We start from the raw sequence: 22,933 nt of genomic DNA, 5'->3' as shown, positions 1-22,933 counted from the left end.
AAATCATTTCTACTCCTATGACTGTTTTCGATTTATATTTAAAAACCATGCTGCTGCCTTTGAGAAACATTAGCGACACAGCCTAGTCTCTTATTCTAAAACAGTGGAGACTAACCTAAGAATGTGGGAGGGGTCCACAATAGTAAACACTTTCGGCAAAGTACAGTGTTGATGGTGAACTCTGAGTGGGGGGGGGGAGGCAGGAGTTAGGAGGTGTGAGCTATTACACGTGTGGTGAAGCCGGGGATATAAAGTGTATGCATGGCTGCCTCTCTCTCTCTCACGAACACACATACACACGTACACACACTCTCATGAACAGAAGAGGACAGAGGCAGAGCTGCGCATAGGACACTGACCGCAGCTGCAAGTCTTGTTCTCTCACTCATTCCCTCTCTTTCTCGCTCTCTCACACACATTCTCCCTCCCTTGTTATCTCTCTCTCTCACTCCCTCCCTCACTCTCGCTTGCTCACTCACTCACTCACTCTCTCGCTCTCTCCCTCTATCTCCATAGCAGCACCGCGCTAGCAGGAATACGCCGCCTCCCGCTCAATCTTCCGCGCGTCCGTACAGCGGCCATCAAGGGGCTGCGTTTGTTTCTCCTTATTGTGAGGGCTGAAAGCCTGCTGTGAGCATGATGGTGAAGAAAGCCAGGAAAGCCTTTGACTTCAAGAGCTGCCTGAAGAAGAACTGGCTCCTGATTGCCACCATTGTGTCGGTGCTGCTAGGTGAGCCCTTTTGTCTGCGACGTGTGGGGCATGATAAAGGGGACATTGTCTGCTCGCTGTTACACACTATGGTCGGCTGCCTCCCTATATGTACTGTCTTTTCTGGCGTTCTCTCTCACATGCACACTCCTTCTCTCTCTGTCTATTCCATTATTCCTCTGCTGTTTCTCACTGCGATCCAGCACGTAGACAACAGGCTGGAGCGGTTGCCTGCCTTGCTTTGCTGTTCTCTGCACCCTTGCCCAGGGACTGGTGGGGGGGGGGGGGGGCTTGTCTGGAATGACCAGAGTGTGCTGTGGGGGGGGGGGGTGTTCAACCAGTCTGGGGGAGTCAGCCATGCTGTCCTATAGAGTGGGTGCGTGCGTTAGAGCTGAGTCTTGCATGAGGTTTTTCCCCCATATTCTTAGCATCGCTGCTGCCGCTCATGCAAAGGGGCTCGCCAGGCTACAGAACTTCAGTGCCTGCAGCCCGCTGCTCTGTTTCACGGCTGAGGCGGCTAAATTAGCGGCAGCAAGCCCCGCGATTGTTTCTAACTGACAGCGTGACAGCGTAGTGTAACGCATCAGCACGGACATGCAGCACGCGAGGGAAAGGCATGCGGCGATTGATAGCCTCGAACACCCGCACCTGATGTCAACAGCGCTGGCTGGAATGCATCGCTGCGGTGTGCTTCACAATAAGAGTCCCGCTTGGTTTTGCGTGATGCAGCTGAATCTGTTTGGCTGAGAGAGAGAGAGAGAAAAAAAGTTTGGACTTCAATCACCTGTCAGCGTTGTTAATGCGATGTGGTGTACTGATGAATTCCACTACGCCTTCGATTTGCCTTCTGTTTCAAAGAGTAACGAGCGTGAGCCGAGCCCCAAAGAAATGTGTGATAACCTTGAAATTGAATCGATGATCTTTTTTTCCCCAGGGCTGACAGATTAAGATCTGCCGGCATTTGAATAATATGTTGATTGACACGTGATATACGGTCGTGTCTGCGTGCTGTGAGAGCACCTCGCTGAACGGGCACAGGGTGTGCGTAGGTCAAAATCCATATTAAAGAGAGTGTTCACTTTGTGCTGTGAGAACAGCAGATGGGAAGGACAGGTCCCGCTCATAATGATATTGGGCTTCGCTGCTCGGCTCGGGTGAATGTGGGCACGGCGTAAATCACTCAGGATCCGGCGCACTGCTGAGCCAGACTTTATCCAGCTCTTACAGGGGGTGGGCTGCCCCATTAAGCCCACCGTCTCCATCACACAGGAGGGGCTTTGTTGCTGACCAGGCTGGTACTGAAGTTAAATGAAGTTCTCTCTAGTCAGCCATGAACATGCATTGTCTAATTACTGGCTGAACTGCGCCATTTGAGTATTGGATCTTTCATACCATTATCACAGTTATTTAGCACACATGGTTATGGACTCTTGTCTCGAAAAAAAATCATAGTATTTACCCCATGTATATAAATGAGTTGTTATTATAATTATTTCAGCACATTACTGACCTACATAAAATGGGATTTGATCTAACAAGCTACTGACAGTGGTCAAGAGATCAGATCCCTTACAAAGCCAGTACACTCTTTTCCTGAATAACAAGACGAGCACAAATCACAATTCCATTCGGATATTTAAATGCAGAATAAGCATATTAGTTGAAAGTTTTGTCTTGGTTAGGATAAATGCGTGCTATCCAGTGATGATGTTCTGAATGGATGTCCATACAGGTAATGGCTATTTTATGTGTTATAATGATAAAGAATGGCAAGTGAATTTTAACACAAATATGCTGACTTGCCTATCTGATATGGTTGCCTGACTTTCAGGAGAAATAGATGAGTGGGACATTTTTGTAATTCCGTTTCTAAATGAAAGTGCTTTTTCAATGACAAATGGGTTAAAAAAAATCTGGAATAACTGCTAGGTAAGATAAGATCATTTTATTTTGGTCAGGTATTGGTAATACCATCTTTATTAATATTAAATATTAAATATATAAAATATTATTATTCAAATTTTACTTTAGAATTAAATTATTCCGAAAATCAATTATCTGCAAATCTACAATTAACACTATTTTTTGCCTTTCAACCACAAAAAACAACATTGACAAACATTTCACCTCCAGAGAATTAAGTCTGAAACAATCAGTTACCAATTACGATGAATATGTCTTATTTGAATAATTTCATGAATAAAACATAGTTGGAAGGCAATCTCATACATATTACTTTCATCAAGGCAAGCTTTGTTTGCCCAGTTTGTAGATGAACAGGTTTATTTTTCATTGGGTGGCAAACAAATTATCTTGCCTGACCACTTACAATAGAGACAATGTAAAGACTGTGGCTCATCATAGAAATCACACATCAGGGGTCAGGGATCAGGGGTCAGGAAATAACCATGCAACGTGCTTTCAGTGCATATGCATAGTTTTATTATTAATAATAATAATAATAATAATAATAATAATAATAATAATAATAGAAAAACATTTTCTAAAAGTCGACATGAAAACATTTTGAATGACGATTAAACCCTGATTTATTATTTTACACCCCTGCAGTATTTCAGGCGGTGCGAATTTAAAATAAGCATCTGGTCCTTCATTAGTCTTATGCATACTGTATTAACGCTGGCCTTTCACACCGATACTTTGTCCACCAGGGTAAAATAACTGTTTCAGCTAACAGCCTATTATGTGCTAATGTGGTTGTATCCATAATGACTATATACCGAAACTATTCATATAGAGCTTTGTCATTTATATAGCATACAACTTATCTCATTATTTATAATCTTGCTCCAAAGTTTAAAAGGAGTGTAATAACTGGGGCATGGCTAGAATTTTAACTTGTCCCTGACCCCTCTGCCACACTGTAGCTTGACGACAGAAACACTTAACCCTTTAAGACGTGAGATCACAAATATGTGATTAGAATTTTCTTAGCTGAACATTCTAATGCTGATCATTACTGGTAAATATAATCAATGTTCTAGGACAGTGACTTAAAATTTTGAAAAAAAAAAAAAAAAACCTACTTAAACTACTCTTCAGAGGATTAAAGAAGGCTAGCACTCCTTACAATGGCAGGGCTTTTGACATCCTTGAAGTTAAAATACCATATTTAGATTCTCTTTTGTTTAAATACATTAGACTACCCAGATAATAATTAAAATAGGCAGTGTCCTGTACAGTGCCATTGCACTATAAATAGAATTGTTTTGTAACAAAAGTAAAGTATGAATCTATTTTATTTCAGGCTTCATCTAGATCCTAAAACCATGTACATCCTTAAGCCATTGTTTAAATAACAAAATAATTAGTCTAATGGTAAAAGCTAATCATAGTGCATTAGATAATCAAATATGGACTTGAGACGTTTTCAATATACATACAGGATACATTTATATATTGTGCACATATTATATATTCAGGGGGAGTCTATGTTCTTATCCCACATACCCAACAGAAAAATAACCAATAATGAAAAAGATACTTATGTGTTTTGCTGAACATTTCTAGATTACACTATAACATGATCCATTATACTATTATAACTGCACTTAATTTGCATATTATGGATAGTGAAGCAGCTGTGCTACCTTTTTGTAGCATGTTATCAATTTATGTTCAAGAGGATCTAATGGTCATCCTTTGGCCATTTTCTGATCCAGGGACCCCAATCCAGTCTTTAAGGCATCACAAAAAAAGGTTTTCTAAAGATGGTGGGGTGGTTGTTCATTGTTTATATTGCCATTGCGAACCAGGTGGACGGGGGGAGGAGTTCACATTGTGAGCGTGAAGCGGTTGGGGTGGGGTCGGGGGAGGCTGGGGGGGATTTTACCTGTGCCAGCTGGCCAGGGACCCCCAGGGGTTAAAAACCCAAGGGCTAGTTTGCCAGAGGGGTGGGGTCAATGTCACGTAGTCCTCCTATGCAGCGTGTCAAAATAATAAATGCTGATTTCATATTCATGAGTGCCCAGATAGAAATTGACTTATTTGGTCTTTTGCTTCCATTTGCTTTTCAGTTAGGCAGAATCCAACCACCAGATGAGGCAAACACCAAACAAAATTCAGTTGTTAATGCATCTTTTGATTCAACAAAACTGCAGATGGTCTATCCACATAGGTGTGGAGGGTTTGTCTTATAGCCTGTTCAAACTCGTAATTTACTCATTTTCATCAGCGATTCACAAAATCATTAGGATACATATTTTACTGCAGACAGAACAGTTTGAAGTATGCAAATCAGATCATTTAGGTAAGCCAGAGAGAGCTTGATTTAAGGCACAGTTTTTTTTTTACTGCCACTGAATGTTTGATGAATAATTACTCTGCAAGAACATTTTAAATCCAGTTGATAAACAGCACCATCAATGCATAGCCAAAACCCACAGCAAACTGAATACCTGTAGGGAAAAGCAAGCTCTCATTGATCTAGTTCTCACTGCCCAATATTGTATTGGGAATAAAAATGTTATAAGAATGACGAATATTGAGATGATTGCAGTTCATCTGATTATCGATCCAGCTGAGCGAGAGAGGATATTAAATCACGCACTTATTTTAGATTTATTGACCTAAATTTGTTATTTGTTGACTGTGAGAGAAAATATGGTTGTCAGAATGTTTTTATTGCTCTGGGTAAAACTGGGACCAGACTGACAGAATAAAGCAACGCTGTGTCACATATTTGGACAGATAGCACCATCTTAGATAAGCCAATCTCTTTCTCATGCTAAACATGAGGCAACATTTTCACAACTGGGATGACACTTGTGTTTATCGAAAAGCAATCTCCCTCCCCTTGTTGTAGCTGTCCAGTGTTTGTTTTCTTGTTTTCCAAGCAGGAGACAAATCTAGCAAACACAGAAACGTAAGAAGGGATAGCGCACAATTGTCCCTGTTATCAGCCAGGGAGGAGGGTCTGAGTCGGCAAACAATCCCTGTCTCATTACGCACTAGGGACTACTTTGGGAGATATGGCAACTGTGAGCTGCTTACAACAACTCAATCTGCTGCATTCTGTCCTCCAATCTACAATCTGATTGTAGGTTGGAGTTTTGGAAGCCCACAGACTAGTGCGCAGTTCTACAATATTGATATTTCACCCATTGGGATATACGTTCTCAACCTAACCTCAAAGAAAATGCTGAATTATGACATTTTCGCATTATTAGCAGTTAATTGGTTGATCTGGGACTTCACGGAAATTATATCCAATGATTTTTACTACCAGTTTCTGAATCATTGTAAAAACATGTCACAAAATGCTCTTAGATTACCAAAAAATTTGCTATGGTTATTTACAAACTTCTATTTCTTTGAGAAATCCTTCAAAAAACATTTAGAATCATTGCATCTTTGTAGAAATGGGCATGAGCCATGTTTTATGAAACAAGTCTTAGACCTAGGAGATTTTTTTCTTGTTTTTACTAAGACTGACCCTTTCTGCTATAACAAATAGTTAATGTTGGCCTTGTCTTATCCATGTGTTTTACTAGTCTTGTTTTCAGGAGAAAAAAAAGCAACAGCAAGCTGTTGACAGTCAGTCAAGTTCGCACGTTGCAAATTTTAACAATATTTAATACTCCAAGCATTAAAAAATGATTGTATGACAGCCAAATGGAACAGAAAGCATTATTTCCAACTGGAAAATATATATATGTCCTGTCATCGATTACTTATAGCAGCCAATATATGTCAGTTACTGCTATTCAACAACTCAGCTATCTTGAGGAGACATACAGAGAACAATTTCTGCTAAATCTGTGGTCTCTCTTGTAGGGCTTATCCTGTTTTATTGGACATTGAGGTTGGCTTGTCACATTCAACGGTAATCTAATAACTGCGCACAGCTGCAAACTCTGCATTTATGGATTTAGTTGGCAAATCTTCCCTTGGCCCTCTCTGTATTTGGGCAGAAGGATACAGTGTATAACAGGATACACATCAAATTTCCAATTTGGTATGATGACAAAAAAAAGAGATTCAAAAAGCCATGTGACTTTAACAAGCATAAAAACCAAGGCAAGGGGATGCCTTTCGGCTGGGAAGTTGTCCTCTTACTTATGCGGATGGAGTGAACAGCAGTTATAGTCGACAGTATTGCTCATTTGAGGGTATAACAGTGGACTGTAACGGTTGATAACAAATATATCACGTGTGCATATCAGCAGACCTGAAGAAGTCACCGCGCAAACAGAGTTTATGGGAGAGTAAAACTCAGCCAAGCACGTAGGCTGGAATAAGCGTAGGGACATGTGCCCTTCTAGGGCTATAAAATCATATGAAATCTGTGGTAAAAAAAAAAAAACAAGGTTACTGCGCTGCTGGGTCTTTGATGTCGCTAGGCCCTACATCCCAGCAGCAGCTTCACTGTAGTTACTATTGGTGAGCACATCAGCGGCTCATGGTCATGTGCAGCGCAAGCTCGTGGATTTGCCGTTTATCCTTCCTTTCCTGTAGCACCGCGCAGACCCTGATCCGTTTTCATAACCCGAGCCTTGACAGGCACCCGTGAAGTAGCGGAGCATTGCGGTCGTCTCTACGCCTACCCGCTCCCTGCTTTCCGAGGGTCCTGCCTGTTTCTGCTGGGCTTTTCCCCTGGTGTGCGCGCTCCTCCGCATACATGATTATAATGTCTCCTGACCGTACGGACTGAAGTAGGGGCGGCTCATGCCACACTATGCTTTCCCTGGATGGCCAGTACACTGAGTACACTGACATTGACACACGGGGGGGGGGGGGGGAGAGGCATGTGAAGGATTTTTGTTTTGTCTACAAACTGCAAAGATTTACCACTCTTGAATGGTAGAGTAAACCCTGTCAAATTCTACCTTACAGCTTACTGGTGCAATTCAGTATTGGATATATTTAAAATCACAAAAGAATTGACAAATAAGTGGAAGCATAATTTCTATAGTGGATTCAGGGGCTGTAAATACAGAAACGTACAAATACAATGATGTACATGCTCAACATTTTTATACATGCCACAGAGCGTGATAGGATGTTAATTGTTTAATTGTATCATGCAATACACCTGTATGGAATCATCTGTATTTGTTATGTTTCTCCACTCATTTACTCTGGTTTTTCCTTTAAATTGTTACCCATCTGTACTTTCTTCATGTTATATGCTGTTACAGTGAACCCCTACAGGGAGTTCATTTAAGAATATGCATTACTCTAAAATATTTCATATCATTTGAAAAAAGACACTGCATAAGTGTACATCAAAAATTATTGTATTATACATAAAAACTGAATGGGTCAATAATCTTTCAAGAATGGGTCACGAATGGGTCAAGAATCTTAAACAAGACATTAAAATACACATTCTATGTGTATTTTAACGATGTGCATTTTAACGTCTTAAGAAGCGGCACAAAGGTCTTTTCTAGGGAATGGCTGGATTACAATGTGACTTATTACATTGCCATATTTCTAAGAAATGTCCTTCACCTGAAGAAACAGATGATTTATTAACCTGTCCTGGCCAATCATGATTCTTCCAAAGGGGGCCATTTTATGAATTTTCCATTGCAAAATGCTTATAGTGCGCATCATCACATACAGTACAGTGATTTTGATTTTAATAGGCCAATAAAGTTTGTCCTCTTTCGTGACATTGGCACAGTCTTTAACTTCATTGTTGTCATTTCTTATACAAGCTCTATGGTGACAAATGAAATGAGCTCATCTTGCCTTCAAGAGGCTCCTTGTATTTCGCAACCAAGTTTACTCCACCTATCCAAAGCCGCCCCTCCCTCTCACACTCACTCCACAGAGATAAATCTATGCTGTATTGTCTGTAACAAAATTACATACTGCGCACCATTAAGCACCTTGAAATCAAAGTTTACAATGAGCAGTTTCAGTAAGGCAGTGCAAAGAAATGGAAATCTCAATGTAATTCATGCCCGTCAGTCTTCATATTGTAAGTTGTCCATCACACAGATGTCTGTGGCTGCAACCTAATGCAACTGGTTGTCTGCAATACATGTTAGTAATTAACCAAAGGAATCAGCGCTCAAAAGTGAATTATCAATCTAGCATGGGCACTGTAATTTGTCCTTAGAACACCCAGGGAAAGCACACACTGGCACAGTGAATTGATCTGGGCCGAGCTGGTAAACGTCACCCCCTAATGAAAGCTTATCAATATGATTATATTGATATTCTTGGATGTGTTGTATTTGTACAGGTATCTTTTGTATACATGTGTGCTGTGCTGTGCTGTGTTTTATGCTATTCACGGCAACTGATTACATCAAGGCTCCCTTGAAAAACAGATTTTTCATTTTATTTATCAAATGTGGGACTTGGAGGGATAAATGAAGGGTTAAAATGGTTGTGCCTTCAAGGTTTAAAATTAAATATGGCATTGCAGGGAGGATGGTTATCTAATAAACTCAAAACCTGCCACAAATTAGACCTCAGAGATGAAGCCATTGAGTAGCTATCAGTGTTGAGTCTTTGTGAAGTTTGCTGGCCACAAACCATGAAGCACTGGCCAGTCCTAAAAGCCCTGAACAATTGTTCCACGATAGCCTGTGTCAAACAAGATGATGTGATTATGATAGATAGACACGCAGTTTTGCTACAGATCACTCTTCATGATTGACAAGCAGTTTTAAAGTGGTTCACCCTGCATGATTGACAGGTGGTTTTAATGTGGATCATCCTCCATCATATACAGGCAGTTATGTGGGCCACCCTCCATGATAAACAAACAGTAGTTTGGCTGCACTGTAGATCCGTCTCAGTGGTGGGTGTGGGCAGCAGTCCTGCCAATCATTCCCTGTGAGGTGGCATTCATGTAAACAGCAGGTTTCTCACTTTGTTCTTCTTTCTGCTCTACAGGGATTGGCCTGGGGGTGCTTGTCCGGGAATATGCCTCCCTCTCCCAGCTCAACAAGTACTACTTTGGCTTTCCAGGAGAACTCCTGATGAGGATGCTGAAGCTGGTCATCCTCCCTCTCATCATTTCCAGCATGATAACGGGTAAATGTGAATCGGCTAAGCCTTCCACAAAGCAACTGTTTCCTCAGCAAGTCAACGGAAAAAGCCTTAGCAACAGTAACCCATTAATGCACCTTCAGTTTAATAATGTCATCAAAGCCAAGGAGTGGCACAAACAATGTGAAATGCTGGGGCATTAAAATGAACCAAACCACAGAGTGGAAAGTTTTACATATTTAATGTTGCGGATTGGAGGCTAACGGATCTTTCATGAATATATTTGCATATTTTAGAATTGCTCAGCATCCACAATATTGCTGCGAGGATCGGAGGATATTTGCAGCAAGGAGACCTCTATAAATTTGCAGCAGTATCAATCTGTCTGAATGAGACAGAAGAGTTGAATAGGGGGAATGCAAAGACTGCCGGTACAGACGATTGAAGCAGAGAGTGTTCCTCATAAACAGAGTAGCCTTGAGTTCTGCCTCCTGCTGGCCAGAATTATGCTTGACTGCACGGAGGTGACACTGATAAAATTCATAAAAAGGTCTTACTGAATGCTGAGTTTTAAAAGCAGAGGGACGAATCCTGTCAGGAAAGAGAAATATGGATAAGATTGCGGGGTGGTGAATATGAATCAGGCCCGCACTGCCCTTATTAGAATAATTACCGGACACACTCAGCAGCTCCTTAAATGCCTTTTTTGTAATGCCATCCAAGAGTGCAACACAGACGTGTCTCTTGTTACCAAGGAAACCCCACATTTATAGCCCATCTTTGTTGTGGGTGCAGCCAAATGCACAACCCTCTTCCTGCTAGGTGTCCGTGACAGCTGTGTAGTGTGCACTGAATTACTCAATGAATATTTCCTTTCTTTTGGGGCCAGAATTTTCTGACAGCCGCTGGTTCGAAGTAAACACCTTCTTTTCCTTTACACATTCATTTATCTTTTTGCTTTCCGCCGTCTTTTTTCTCCCCAATTTGAAATGTCCGATACAATTTTATCTGCAGTCCCTGCTCCAACCTCCACTATCGATTCAGGAGTACACGAACAAACATGCAGTCACTTCCAAAGCAGGTGACATCAGCCACCATTTCCTATCACACCTCAGCGTTCAAGTTGGGCTCATGTGACAAAAGTCGGAGGAAGACGCTACATGCAAAGCTAAACAGACACGTGTGTGGGCATCTCACATAGTAGAATGAGTCAATGGTTCGCAAGGCGATGCCATCTTCATCCCAGCTGACTGGAACTCTCCCAAGCCTGGGCAATGCTAGAGAAATTCTGAATTGCCCTGTGGGGCTGCCAACCACAGATGGTACTGGCATAGTCCAGGTATACTACATTACATTATATTTATTTAGCAGACGCTTTTATCCAAAACAACGTACAAAAGTGCACACCAAAGGTCATTGGAACAACTACAAAACACAGGTCCGATAAGGTACAATACTCATTGGAGTGCAGTTATTCATAGCTGAGAACACAAAGTCCAGTTCACACAGTGAACATCCTTCTGATCTAACCTATGTTAAGTCAAACTAGGGGCCAGTACAAGCTAGAGCATCAGGACGATGATACAAAGTACTACTAGAGTGTGGAACACTGCTTTTACAGAATGACCCCCCCAAAAATGAATTTCTCTTTCATGAAATTAAGCCACATGAAACATGCAGCCCCAAAGTGTGTGTAAGGTACTGGAAGGATAGCAAGGACATTCTCCTTTTGATAATAAACAATCTATGGATTTAGAAATTATTTCTAGAAAATGGTTTCAGTTGGCTAACCCGGGTGCTGCAGATTTTACATGTCTTTGTGCTTCTGCAGGTGTGGCCGCTCTGGATTCAGAGATTTCTGGAAGGATCGGTTTACGTGCAGTCGTTTATTACTTATCCACTACTATCATCGCTGTCATTCTGGGTGAGTCATGTTACAACCTCTCCAACAAATTCTCACTCTTCCAAACAATAAAAGACAAGCGCAATGACAGCCTGTAATTGAATCTGTGCTGTAAATATTGTAAAGAGTAAATCATTTCACAACTATGGTCATGCTATTGTAAATCATTTCACAATGGTGGATTTTAATTTGGTAATCTTTTAAATTTTTGTCATTTATTTCCCTGATTCACATTAATTTATATATCAAAAATGAGCTTTTTAATCTGATTACATTGCCCTATATTTTATCAGATGAAATTATATTTGACTAGATTAGATAAAACTTTATTTATCTGTTTTACAGAAATTTGCTTTACATAAAAGCTTCTTTCTCTCAACTCAATACACACAGCAGTACAGGCTGAAAAATGATAGTTCGATCATATTTCAGTGACCTTCCCAAATGGGCAAATACAGCATGCTGCGTGTAGCCTTTATCATAGCTTTACATGTCTCTCTTTTAGAATCACATGGGTGCAGAAATATATGTGTTAAAAAGACACACATTGACTCCTTTCCAGGCATTGCTTTGGTGATGACTATCAAGCCGGGAGTTTCTCAAAGTGCTGACAGTATCGACAGGACTGGGTCCACACCTGATGTCAGCACGGTGGATGCCATGTTGGATCTTGTGAGGTGATCACAATTAATTCTTAAACTCTCTTGCAGATGAAAATGTGCACACCACTGAGATAAAAAATGAGACTTCTTTTAAAATTTAGACCACATGTCTGGCAGATAAAATGATGATGCTATTTTCAATGGTGCTTGTATTTATACATGTATATGATGACAAGAAGGATTAAATCCACCAAAATTCTGCATAATGGTATTGATATTGCATTTCACAAGCAAATACATTTTCAATCATTAATATTCATAGTACAGTTACTCACTATAGTGATGACAAATCTATTGTAATATAAAAGTTTTATTGTCATTCGTATTATCTTTAAGCGCAGTGAAGCACTATCCTTACCAATGTATATATGTACCAATGCACTCCATAATTTTTTATTTGTAATCAAACAACTCTCATGTGGTTAAAGTGCACATTCTCAAGTTTTTGATTAAGGGTATTTTATGATATGTTTATATTTTACAGGTTTCACCCTGTGGCAATTACAGCACTTTTTATACACAGTCTCTCCATTTTATGGCACCATTATGTTTGGGACAAATGGTTTTACAGCTGTTTCTGATTAGTCAGGAGTGTTCAGTTACTTCCTTAGTGCAGGTATAAGAGAGCTTTCCAGATTTATTGATTCTAGGTTTCTGTTTGCCTTTGGAGTCTGTTATTAGCATTTGGCAACATGAGGACCAGAGTTTTGCCAATGAAAGTCAAGGAAGTCATTATGAAACTGACAATTGAGAAAAACATCCAGGAACATAGTCCAAAATTTAGGCTTATCAAAATCATCTGTTTGGAATCATTAAGAAGAAAGGGAGCACTGGTGAGCTCTGGTGATTCACAAAGGACTCGGAAAGACCTCTACAGTTGATGAACAAAAAATTCTCACCATAGTGAAGAGAAACACCTGAACACCTTTCTGACAGATCAGAAACTTCCGGAGGCAGGTGTGATGTGTCAGTGACTACTGTCTGCATAAGACTTCAAATCAGGAAGGCCAGGTTAAAGTTTACTAAGAAGTGCTTTAAAGAGGTATTGTGGACAGATGAGACCAAGATTAATTTGTATCAGTGTGATGGCCAGAGCAAAGTCTGGAGGCCAAATGGAACTGGCCAAGATCCAAAGCACCCCACCATCTGTGAAATGTGGTGTTGAGGTGTTAGAATTTGGGCATGTATGGCTGTCACTGGTACTGGCTCACTTGTCTTCATTGATGATATAACTGCTGATAGCAGCGGAATTAATTCAGAGTGTACAGAGGCATTTTATTTCATTTTATTTTGCTCAATTTCAAGCAAAATCCTCATTGGATGGTGCTGCACCATACACCAAGACAATGATCCCAGACATACTGCTAAAGCAACAAAGGAGTTTTTCAAAGCCAAAAACTGTGTTTCATATGCTGAAGAGAAACCTAAAGCAACCAGGCCCTGAAACAAGCAGGAGAGGAAGATGGCTGCAGTACAGGCCTGGCAGAGCATCACCAGAGAAGATACCCAGCACCTGGTGATATCTATGGATCACAGACTTCTTAAAGGATATGCTACAAAGCACTAAACATGACTACTTTCATTTAAATAACATTAATATGTCTCAAACATTATGGTATCCTGAAATGGGGGCACTATGTATAAAAAGTGCTGTAATTTCTACATGGTGAAACCAAAGTGTATAAAAATACCCTTAAATAAATGGCAAGAATGTTAACTTTAACCACATGTGAATTGTTTGATGACACATTTACAATTGTGAGCCACACACATACACACATAAATATATATATATATATATAGTTCTTAATTGTATTACATTTATCATTTATAGGAATATGTTTCCTGAGAATCTTGTCCAGGCCTGTTTTCAGCAGGTAAGGTCCTTCACATTGATGTTGATGATCCCAATGCTTACTGCTATGCACCAGAAAAAGACCTTAAATCCCTGTTTCAGTCAAAAGACATAATGTGAGCTGTGCTGTAATGTTTCAATTGCAGTACAAGACAAAGCGTAAAGAGATAGAGATTGACGCGAAATCTGAGGGAAATGCCACAACAATAACGACCGTCACAGCTGTCATGACAACCATTCCACAGGAGGTAAGTATGGCACTCTCTAAAGGTTACGCACTCCTCTTGATAGAAAAGTAGACCCAAAGATCTGAACCAATGTACGAAAGTCTCTGATTACGTCCATATTTGTTGAGCTCCAAAGTCATACTGGCTGAGATATCAGAAGTGGAAAGAAATTATTTGTGATATTTAGTCTGCTATTATAGATTTGTTAAGCTGGCAGAATGGTCTTAATGTTTCCATACAACATGGTGTTTGTGACTATAATACATTTCCATGGCTCTTCTGATGACCAGGGAACCACACCTTCAGTAATGAGTATTCCTTTGGTTTTCCTTCTCTCTATTCTCAGAACAATAGAGAGAAGATCATAAACAACCCAAAAGTGAATACTGCCACATTAGCTTACTGTGTATGAGAAATTAGTGGAAATTCCTTTTTTTCTCCTTTGGTTTTCCTTCTCTCTATTCTCAGAACAAAACCCTGGATTACAAGGTTGTGGGACTGTACTCTGATGGGACCAATGTTCTGGGCCTCATCGTCTTTTGCCTGGTGTTTGGGCTTGTCATTGGAAAGATGGGGGAGAAGGGACGTGTATTGGTGGAGTTTTTTGACGCCTTGAATGAAGCAACCATGAAAATAGTTCAGATTATCATGTGGTATGTCTTTCCAAATTTATTGGGTCTTCCTCCATATAAGTAAGGAACTAAAATGGGATATTTGTCTTGGCTGAATTCACAATTAATACTAAATATAATGAAAAATACCTGCTGCCTGTCCGGTCACTGACAGCTGTAATTACATGTTCATACAAGTAGGTCATATCGGCCATCAGCATCCCTGCTCTAATATGATTATTCAGTCATGGGGAACTGTCTTCATGTGAGCTACATTTCCTCTGCCTGACAGAAACCATTATCATTATTTTTGCAGTTACATGCCAGTGGGAATACTGTTCTTAATCGCTGCCAAAATAATTGAGGTGGAAGACTGGGATATCTTCAGGAAGCTGGGGCTCTACATGGTGACCGTGCTGAGCGGGTGAGCTACGCTATTGCTGTACTCAATTAAAAGCAAGGTGAATTTATCACTGGCACCCGAGTCCCACGTGGCGGTCAGCCTCTGCAAGGCCAGGCCCTGTTCCAGGGCAGATAAAAAGGTGCCTTCTCACTCGAGATTTACAACAGCCCATGCCAGCGGAGGCTGTAATTGAACCTTGCATCGGTTCCTCGCAGCTCCTAAATCTGAGTGTAAGACGCTACTGGCAGAACAACAATAGGTTCTGTGGAGTCAGATGTGGAACCTTGGCAACAGTTTGGAATCTCTGATGTAGCAATTTTCCCCAATCATTTGATTGGTTTCACAAGATTTTTCAAACATACAATTTGTATGCGTGGGCCAGGATTTAATTTGTTTCTCTCTACACAAAATCACAGATTTACGCGAGTGCGATTCCCTGTTTAAGTGGCAAAATCAGCAAATGAAATTTAAATTAAATTAAAGTTAAATTAAGTTGCCCCAGTGTATCAGAACTTACTTACACACGTTGAGATCATAAACAACCCAAAAGTGAATACTGCCACATTAGCTTACTGTGTATGAGAAATTAGTGGAAATTCCTTTTTTTCGCCAGCATTGTAAAAAGCTTAAATCGAATTAATTCACAATACTTGGTAGAAAATGTGTTCATTCTTATGGCCTATATGCAAAACATTTATTCTGACTTAACTGGAAATACTACAATACATTCAGTTTCAGGCAGGTATCCAACACTCCACACAAGCTACAGCAGAACATCTATACTGTCACCATTAAATAATGCTCTTAAAATAGTAACATCGGTATTTTGTTAAGGGAGTGCAACCCAGAGAATTTTAAATAATTCTTTCTTCTTCACTCTTCAGACTTGCCATCCACTCCATGGTGTGCCTCCCAGTCATCTACTTTGCATTTGTGAGGAAGAACCCCTTCACATTCGCCTGGGGGATGGTCCAGGCGTTGGTGACCGCTCTTATGATATCCTCCAGGTAATTCGACACACCTCCACACTGGACACTTCACTGAGCTGTAGGATTGGGGTCCATTGTCACTCATTGCTCCATACACAGTCAATGCTCTGAAACTTCAATTTGACTAAATGGGAACATATAAATAATGTGGCTCATGAGATTTCACGAAAGGCCACTGTGGTGGAACAGATAGGAAAGCCATCAACAGTTCAATGATTCACTGTCAAGTGTGTCATGTCTCAGTTTTTTGACATCAGAGGCATTGTGCCGGAGCCACAATTCTAAGCTGAATGCCTTCATTTCTTCAGGCCACAATAATGAAACAAAACTTTTTCACAGAAAGACCTCCCTTCTTGGCAAAGCCGTTGCCTTTGTATATACTCACGTAGCCGGTTACATTTTTTTTTTTCCAGCTCAGCAACGCTCCCAGTGACATTCAGATGCGCGGAGGAGAACAACAGGATCGACAAGAGGATCACACGCTTTGTGCTCCCAGTCGGAGCCACCATCAACATGGACGGCACGGCACTGTACGAGGCGGTGGCAGCCATATTCATCGCGCAGTTAAATGACTACACCCTGGACGTGGGCCAGATAGTTACCATCAGGTACGCCTCGAGACCTACTGTGTGGCTAAGCCTGGCAGCATGGGTGGCTTTATATGGGTTCAGACCACACCAAGACAGCCCTGGAGATGCAATCATACCATTCAAGTGTTTTCCTTAGGACTGACAACTTCAGTTCTGGAGAGCCACGGTGTCTGGAGCTATTTGTGGTTTCCTTTCAATCAGCAGCAAATTAAGGGCTTGAGAACAAGGTGAATGGACTTTAGCCAATCAATGACTTAAATTAATCACTCATGCTGAAACACTCCGAAAACCAGAAGGCACTGCGGTCCTCCGGGACTGGAGCTTGACACACCTGCCTTAGAAGCTCATTTACTTGATTAATGCCAAATAATATCAAATTTGTCTAAAAGGGCTTCTAAATCAACATTTCAAAGAGCTTCAGAAGTGCTTCAGCACACTGCCGTAATGATGTGGATGGAGGCTTTAATTAACTAATGCATCAGGAAAAATGATGGCCAATAGCATAGAATAGCCAACAACGTACAGTAGGCAATACGATGGATTACTATCAATGATTAATAGCAGAAGGCTGGCATCCATTGATCCAAAAGTCAGGAATGTTTGCCTCATATTTACCTACGTTAAACGTCAACAATGCCCTGGAATGTGAAAAGAATATTCCCTCATATAATGATTATCTTATTTTAGGTAGCCATGACTAGGCTGGGTTGGTTATTATTTTGGTGTGAGGCTGTATTCTGATTATTTTGGTTGCAGCATAACAGCAACAGCAGCAAGCATTGGAGCTGCAGGAGTTCCCAATGCTGGGCTGGTAACCATGGTGATAGTCCTGACTGCAGTGGGCCTACCAGCCAATGATGTCACTCTTATTGTTGCTGTAGACTGGTTGCTGTAAGTGCTCTCCTTTTTATATCACTTTTTACAATATTATTACATGTACTTATATCTGGAAAAAAGCTAAAAAAACAAAAAAAAAACAAGATGTCACACTCTCACAGTCTACCCCATTCCGATTCCATCAGAGATCGTTTCCGCACCATGATCAATGTGTTGGGTGATGCCTACGGAGCTGGAATAGTTCAGAAACTCTCCAAGAAGGAGTTGGAGAGGATGGACCTGACATCAGATGTAGATGTTGTCAACCCATTCGCCCTGGAGACCACCATGGATGACGAGGAGTGCGAGAAGAAGTCCTACGTCAATGGGGGCTTCACGGTTGACAAGAGCGACGCAATATCCTTTACGCAGACCTCTCAGTTTTAGCTCCTGGTGTGCGGTAAGCTAAGAAACCAGCAACATGCTGCTATAAATGTGTGAGATGAAGGAAGCAACCATAACATTAGTGCCATTACATGGGAGGAGGTGCCTGATGCATTCGACCCTGACTCCAGCAATAGCCACCATTAGTTCTCCCCTGGCAATTCTTCATAGCTGTCTTTATAACGAAGCCACTGTGCATTTGTGCCAAATAGAGAGGGAAATTCAGGTTACAAGGACGGTAGTCACAATGTGTTTCTTCAGCATGAGGGCTTCCATTATGTATGGAGATGGAGATTAAGCAAATTAAATTTGCAAGAAAGTTAATATGCGTGGTCGATAAGGTGTGTTTTTATTCATATGCTGTAGAAACTGCACCTTTGTTATAGAAAGCCTGATGGATTATTGAGTGTGCCTTGCAGTGTTCAGCTCTTCCCCTCATTGCTAACGTTAAGCGTGTCTGTACTATAGGAAGCGGTCTGGTATCTATATATCTGTCTGTCTGTCTGTCTGCCTTTGTGTCGTGTAAGAGATACTGACTCACTTGAACCTTGCCACTGAACTGTGTTGTGTATACTTCCTGCAACAAAGAGCATGGACAGAAATAATGAAAAAATAAGCATATTATAAATGAACAATGAACAAGACTGTATATTATTATAAATATACTTTTTTGAGCATCTAAAAGTTTACTTTTGTGGTACTTCTAAAAACAGTGATTCTCAACTCTTCTGGAGACCCAGTCCCTTTCAGTACAGCAGACTTTGCAAGAATGGGTGCATGCAGGAAAACAAATATTTTCATCAAATCTTTCCATTTTCACTCTGCAAGCTGGTTTCTGATACAGTCATATCCATTACCTCCATGTCAGTCTCATTGAGAATCACGATTACATCTAAGGTATGCTTAAAGACAACTGGTTAACACTTTCTATGAACGATCCTTCACAAGAGTGTTATAACTCCTTTAGAAGCAGTACGCAGGGCAGCAGTCCAGCATAATAGGGAACTTGAATTGTACTCTGAGGCTGTAGGCCAAATTCCCAAGTGGGGTGCTGCCATTGTACCCTTGAGCATGATACTTAATCCGAATTGCTTCATTAAATATCCAGCTGTGTAAATGGATGGTATGTAAAATGCTGTATAAGCCGTGTAGGTTGCTCTGGATAAAAGCATCTGCTAAATGCCTGAATGTAATACATAAACATTCATAAATTCTTATGTCAATAGTCACAAATAGGCATATTGGGTGTTACAGTATGCCTACTGATGCAGGAGGTGATGTTACCATGACATACAAAGTGACATACCATATGTCTTTATGGTTATCGATTTAAACGTTTATGAATTTCTATGTAGTGTGTATGAAGGTACTATGTAGTGCTTATAAAGGAATTATGCAACTCTAAGGTCTCATAGAAGGTGTTATCAGAAACAGTAATATGAAACCATACTAAAAATGTATGTGTGATCTGAAATATTGTGTGATGATTATGGAAATATTTTCCATGCATAGCTTGAGAAGTGACCACGTACACCTGGGAATGAGTTTTTTCCTGGTTGAACCACTATTCCAAAACTTTCCTGGCCCACCATATATTTACTGATCGAGCCAACTTGAATGTACAGGTGAAAGGGGTCCTGTCCTCTTTTTTTTTTAGAAAGAAATATTGCATGAATTAACAAAAGGGAAGTTTAAGAAATCTAAATTAACATGCTTACCAGTTCTTTTGTCTGTGGAAAACAGAAGTAGCAAACAGAAAACAATGTACATAAAATATAGTAAAAAATAAGACAAAATCATCGAATCAGCTAGTGCCATTGTAGATGACATATCATATACATAAGTATATGAAAATAGCTTGAAATAGCTTGAATGGTCTGTTTGACTTTCCACTGGCCTATATCCTACACTGTGAATGTATTTCTGCAAGAACACTGTCACATGAACATTGCCTGTCTGTCACATGACAGCTCCTGAAAGCTAGTTTCCAAAATAATTAGTGAACTGTATTATAATTGCTCTATGGTACAGGAAAAAGTTACTGAAGATTACAAACACTCATGTGAAGTATACAAAACTGGCAATAGAATAAAAATAAAATGTGACAGTGCAATAAATTGTACCCCAAATTTTATCATTTCTGTTATCTCATCAGTTAACATTTTTTCTGGAAAACCAGGCCACGAGGAGTTATTCGACCATTACAGGCTACACATGCAATTTATAATACTAGCGCCAACAAGAAACCCAATGCAAGCAAGAGCTTAATTTTAAAAAGAAATGATTTTTTTTTTAAACGAGAAAGGCACTGATGAAGGGAGATAAATGTTCATAATGTATATAATCGCTTTAAAGGGAAAATAAAGTGAGCATTGTAATTTTATGTGCAACCGTACGCTTTTTGATATGTTTCTGCTCTGTATACTTCAAAAGCACATAACTATATAAATAAATGACAATACATATGCCATGTACGTTAATGTTGAAGCACCTACTAGGTGTATTTATCTGCCGATTAATAAAGAAAACTAAACATATATCACTCCATTGTGTTTATTGTGAAATACTGTAAGCCAGAAGTGCACAATGAGGGCCGTATCGGTTTCTGGTTTTCACGTCAACTTCTGGCCTTAATTTCTTCACAAGCCCTAATATTTCAAAATCTGACATTTTAGCTACATTTCTTGATAAACGCATGAATGACAACTGAAGACTGTTTTTGTGTCCCTGTATGAAATGTTTTACTGTGAGCAGACCTGGGTCAAATATGTATTTGCTTTGGATTCAAATACTTTTCTGTGCTCTGTTGATCTTGCCTGGAGTAACTGAGCCTGCCAATGTGACCAGAAGGCGGGGTTTGCACTTTTTGAGAGTATTTCATTGGTACCAAAACACCAGACAAGATCAGTAAAGTGTAGAAAATTATTTGAATCCAAAACAAATACGTATTTGACCCAGGTCTGACAGTGATCTAATCTATAAGTGAACCAGTATTGATGTACACAGCCAAGCCATCAAATCCTTGGATGTATAAATGTATTGTAAAGAAAACCAAAATACAATTTTGTTTTTAAAAATCTCCACAATAATAGGAATATCTATTTGAAATTATATTGGTCTAAACGTTATAACTGTTAAATTTAAACCAAAGTACACCGATAGACATTTCATAAATCAAAGAAATGCTTATTGGTGGTTAAAAAAATATTAAACTTGGACCACTTTCTTTTTAACAATAGATTAATAATCAATTTTGCCCGTTGTATTCAACATTACACCAAGGTCCTGGCACATTGTGGTCATGAAAGACTCTTTCACACTGGCACTTTCACAAAGCGTCAACTTCTGCATCCCACAAATCTGACTAGACCTGGCCATCTACATATAGCCAACTATTCATATCTCTTCATCTTACAAGAGGGGTATTATGCAATCCCATGTATTTTTTAGCCACTGTCACTCCCCCAGGCTGTCACTGGTAATGACAACAGACTTCGCAGTTGACCTACCTGGCTAAATAAGGATAAAATAAAATGAAATACTTTTTTTTACTTTTCAGCCCTTTGGATTATTGCTCTGACATCCAGCAATAATAACGTGCTAACATCAGCTGTCTGACCTACATGATCTATAGAAGCAGCATGTGCGTATAACATACGACAGGAGTGAATTAAACCACCCTAAAAAATCTGAAAGTAAGCTGCGCAGGATGGATATTTATAATCCTCAAAGACAACAATTACTTCAGAAGAACTTCTGAGAAATCAGGCCTTTGATGATGTAATATACCTCAAATAATCACAGTCTATCACATCCAGGATCAAAAACAGCACTGATTGCATGCTTTCTTGATTCTGATTAAATTGTTAAACCTCGGGTGCAGGCTGGTAGACAGCAGACTTCAGCAGAGACCCTCTGTATCACTGAATCCACATCTGCCTGCATAATATTCCACATAATATGTCAAAGATTCTTTAAACTCAGCTGAAAAAGAGCTAAAATTGGCCATGACTGAGCCAACAGTGACAACATAAGCAGAAAGCTCAACTCTGGCTGCTGTTGCATTCTATCACAGTTTCCCTGTAGTATAAATTGCAATGTTCTGCAGGGATTGGTGCAGTAGATAATCATTGAGCAGACAATTTCCAGGAGACATGACGGCGGTCTACGCAGAACGGCCAACACATTATTTCCCTTTAATGACCCACAGACGATATACCTGAGGACACCTGAAGGTCAGGCCGCCTGCTCTTGGCCGAGGAGTGGAAATGGCCCAGTGGTTTTGATTAGGATGGATAATTCTGGGACAACAGCATAGGTGCAAACTTGCTTGGGCTAGCACTGTCACAATTTACAGTCTAGGAATAACGAAATGGATGTTACGGGACCCTTCCGATAATGGCCCCGCTTCCATTCTTATCAGCGCGAACACTGCTCATTTAATTACACTGAGAGCCTCCCTGTGTTAATTAACAAATACTGCCACAGGAGACACGTTCACGGGCTGAACCAGAATGGCAAGCTCTAGTCAGAAATTGACACAAAAATCGTGAAGTCTACTTTGTAATGAACTGTGAAAAGAGGGTGTTCTACTATTATATTTCAATAAATAAGCATAGACAAAAGATTATTCAGAATTAAAAAACAAGCTAATTGAAGCAAAATATAGTTGTACTGTATATTGAACATGACAGAAAATAAAAGATATTTCTAGAATTCTGTCCATTAATTAACACAGAGGTCAATATAAA

At 40.1% G+C, this 22,933-nt stretch overlaps 1 protein-coding gene across 1 annotated transcript; it reads left to right on the top strand.

Moving 5' to 3' along the window:
- Positions 1–277: 277 nt before the first annotated feature.
- On the top strand, positions 278–20,719 carry slc1a1 (solute carrier family 1 member 1). Its single transcript, XM_064343484.1, has 12 exons — positions 278–730; positions 9,587–9,727; positions 11,514–11,606; positions 12,148–12,262; positions 14,082–14,124; positions 14,249–14,350; positions 14,798–14,982; positions 15,257–15,364; positions 16,228–16,350; positions 16,746–16,940; positions 17,679–17,813; positions 17,945–20,719. The coding sequence occupies exons 1-12, from the start codon at positions 637–639 to the stop codon at positions 18,183–18,185; spliced, it is 1,575 nt and encodes a 524-aa protein (XP_064199554.1). The 5' UTR covers positions 278–636; the 3' UTR covers positions 18,186–20,719.
- Positions 20,720–22,933: the final 2,214 nt, after the last annotated feature.

The sequence above is a fragment of the Anguilla rostrata genome, chromosome 7 (genome assembly GCF_018555375.3).
Source record: "Anguilla rostrata isolate EN2019 chromosome 7, ASM1855537v3, whole genome shotgun sequence".
NCBI lineage: Eukaryota > Metazoa > Chordata > Actinopteri > Anguilliformes > Anguillidae > Anguilla > Anguilla rostrata.
This window is presented reverse-complemented; position numbering and strand designations above follow the sequence as displayed.

Bases quoted from the DNA above. Each gene is read 5' to 3' on its own strand.
- slc1a1 (XM_064343484.1), top strand. From the start codon at position 637: ATGATGGTGAAGAAAGCCAGGAAAGCCTTTGACTTCAAGAGCTGCCTG. The intron at 731-9,586 runs GTGAGCCCTTTT...TCTGCTCTACAG, and splicing joins CATTGTGTCGGTGCTGCTAG to GGATTGGCCTGGGGGTGCTT. The intron at 14,983-15,256 runs GTATGTCTTTCC...TTATTTTTGCAG, and splicing joins ATAGTTCAGATTATCATGTG to TTACATGCCAGTGGGAATAC.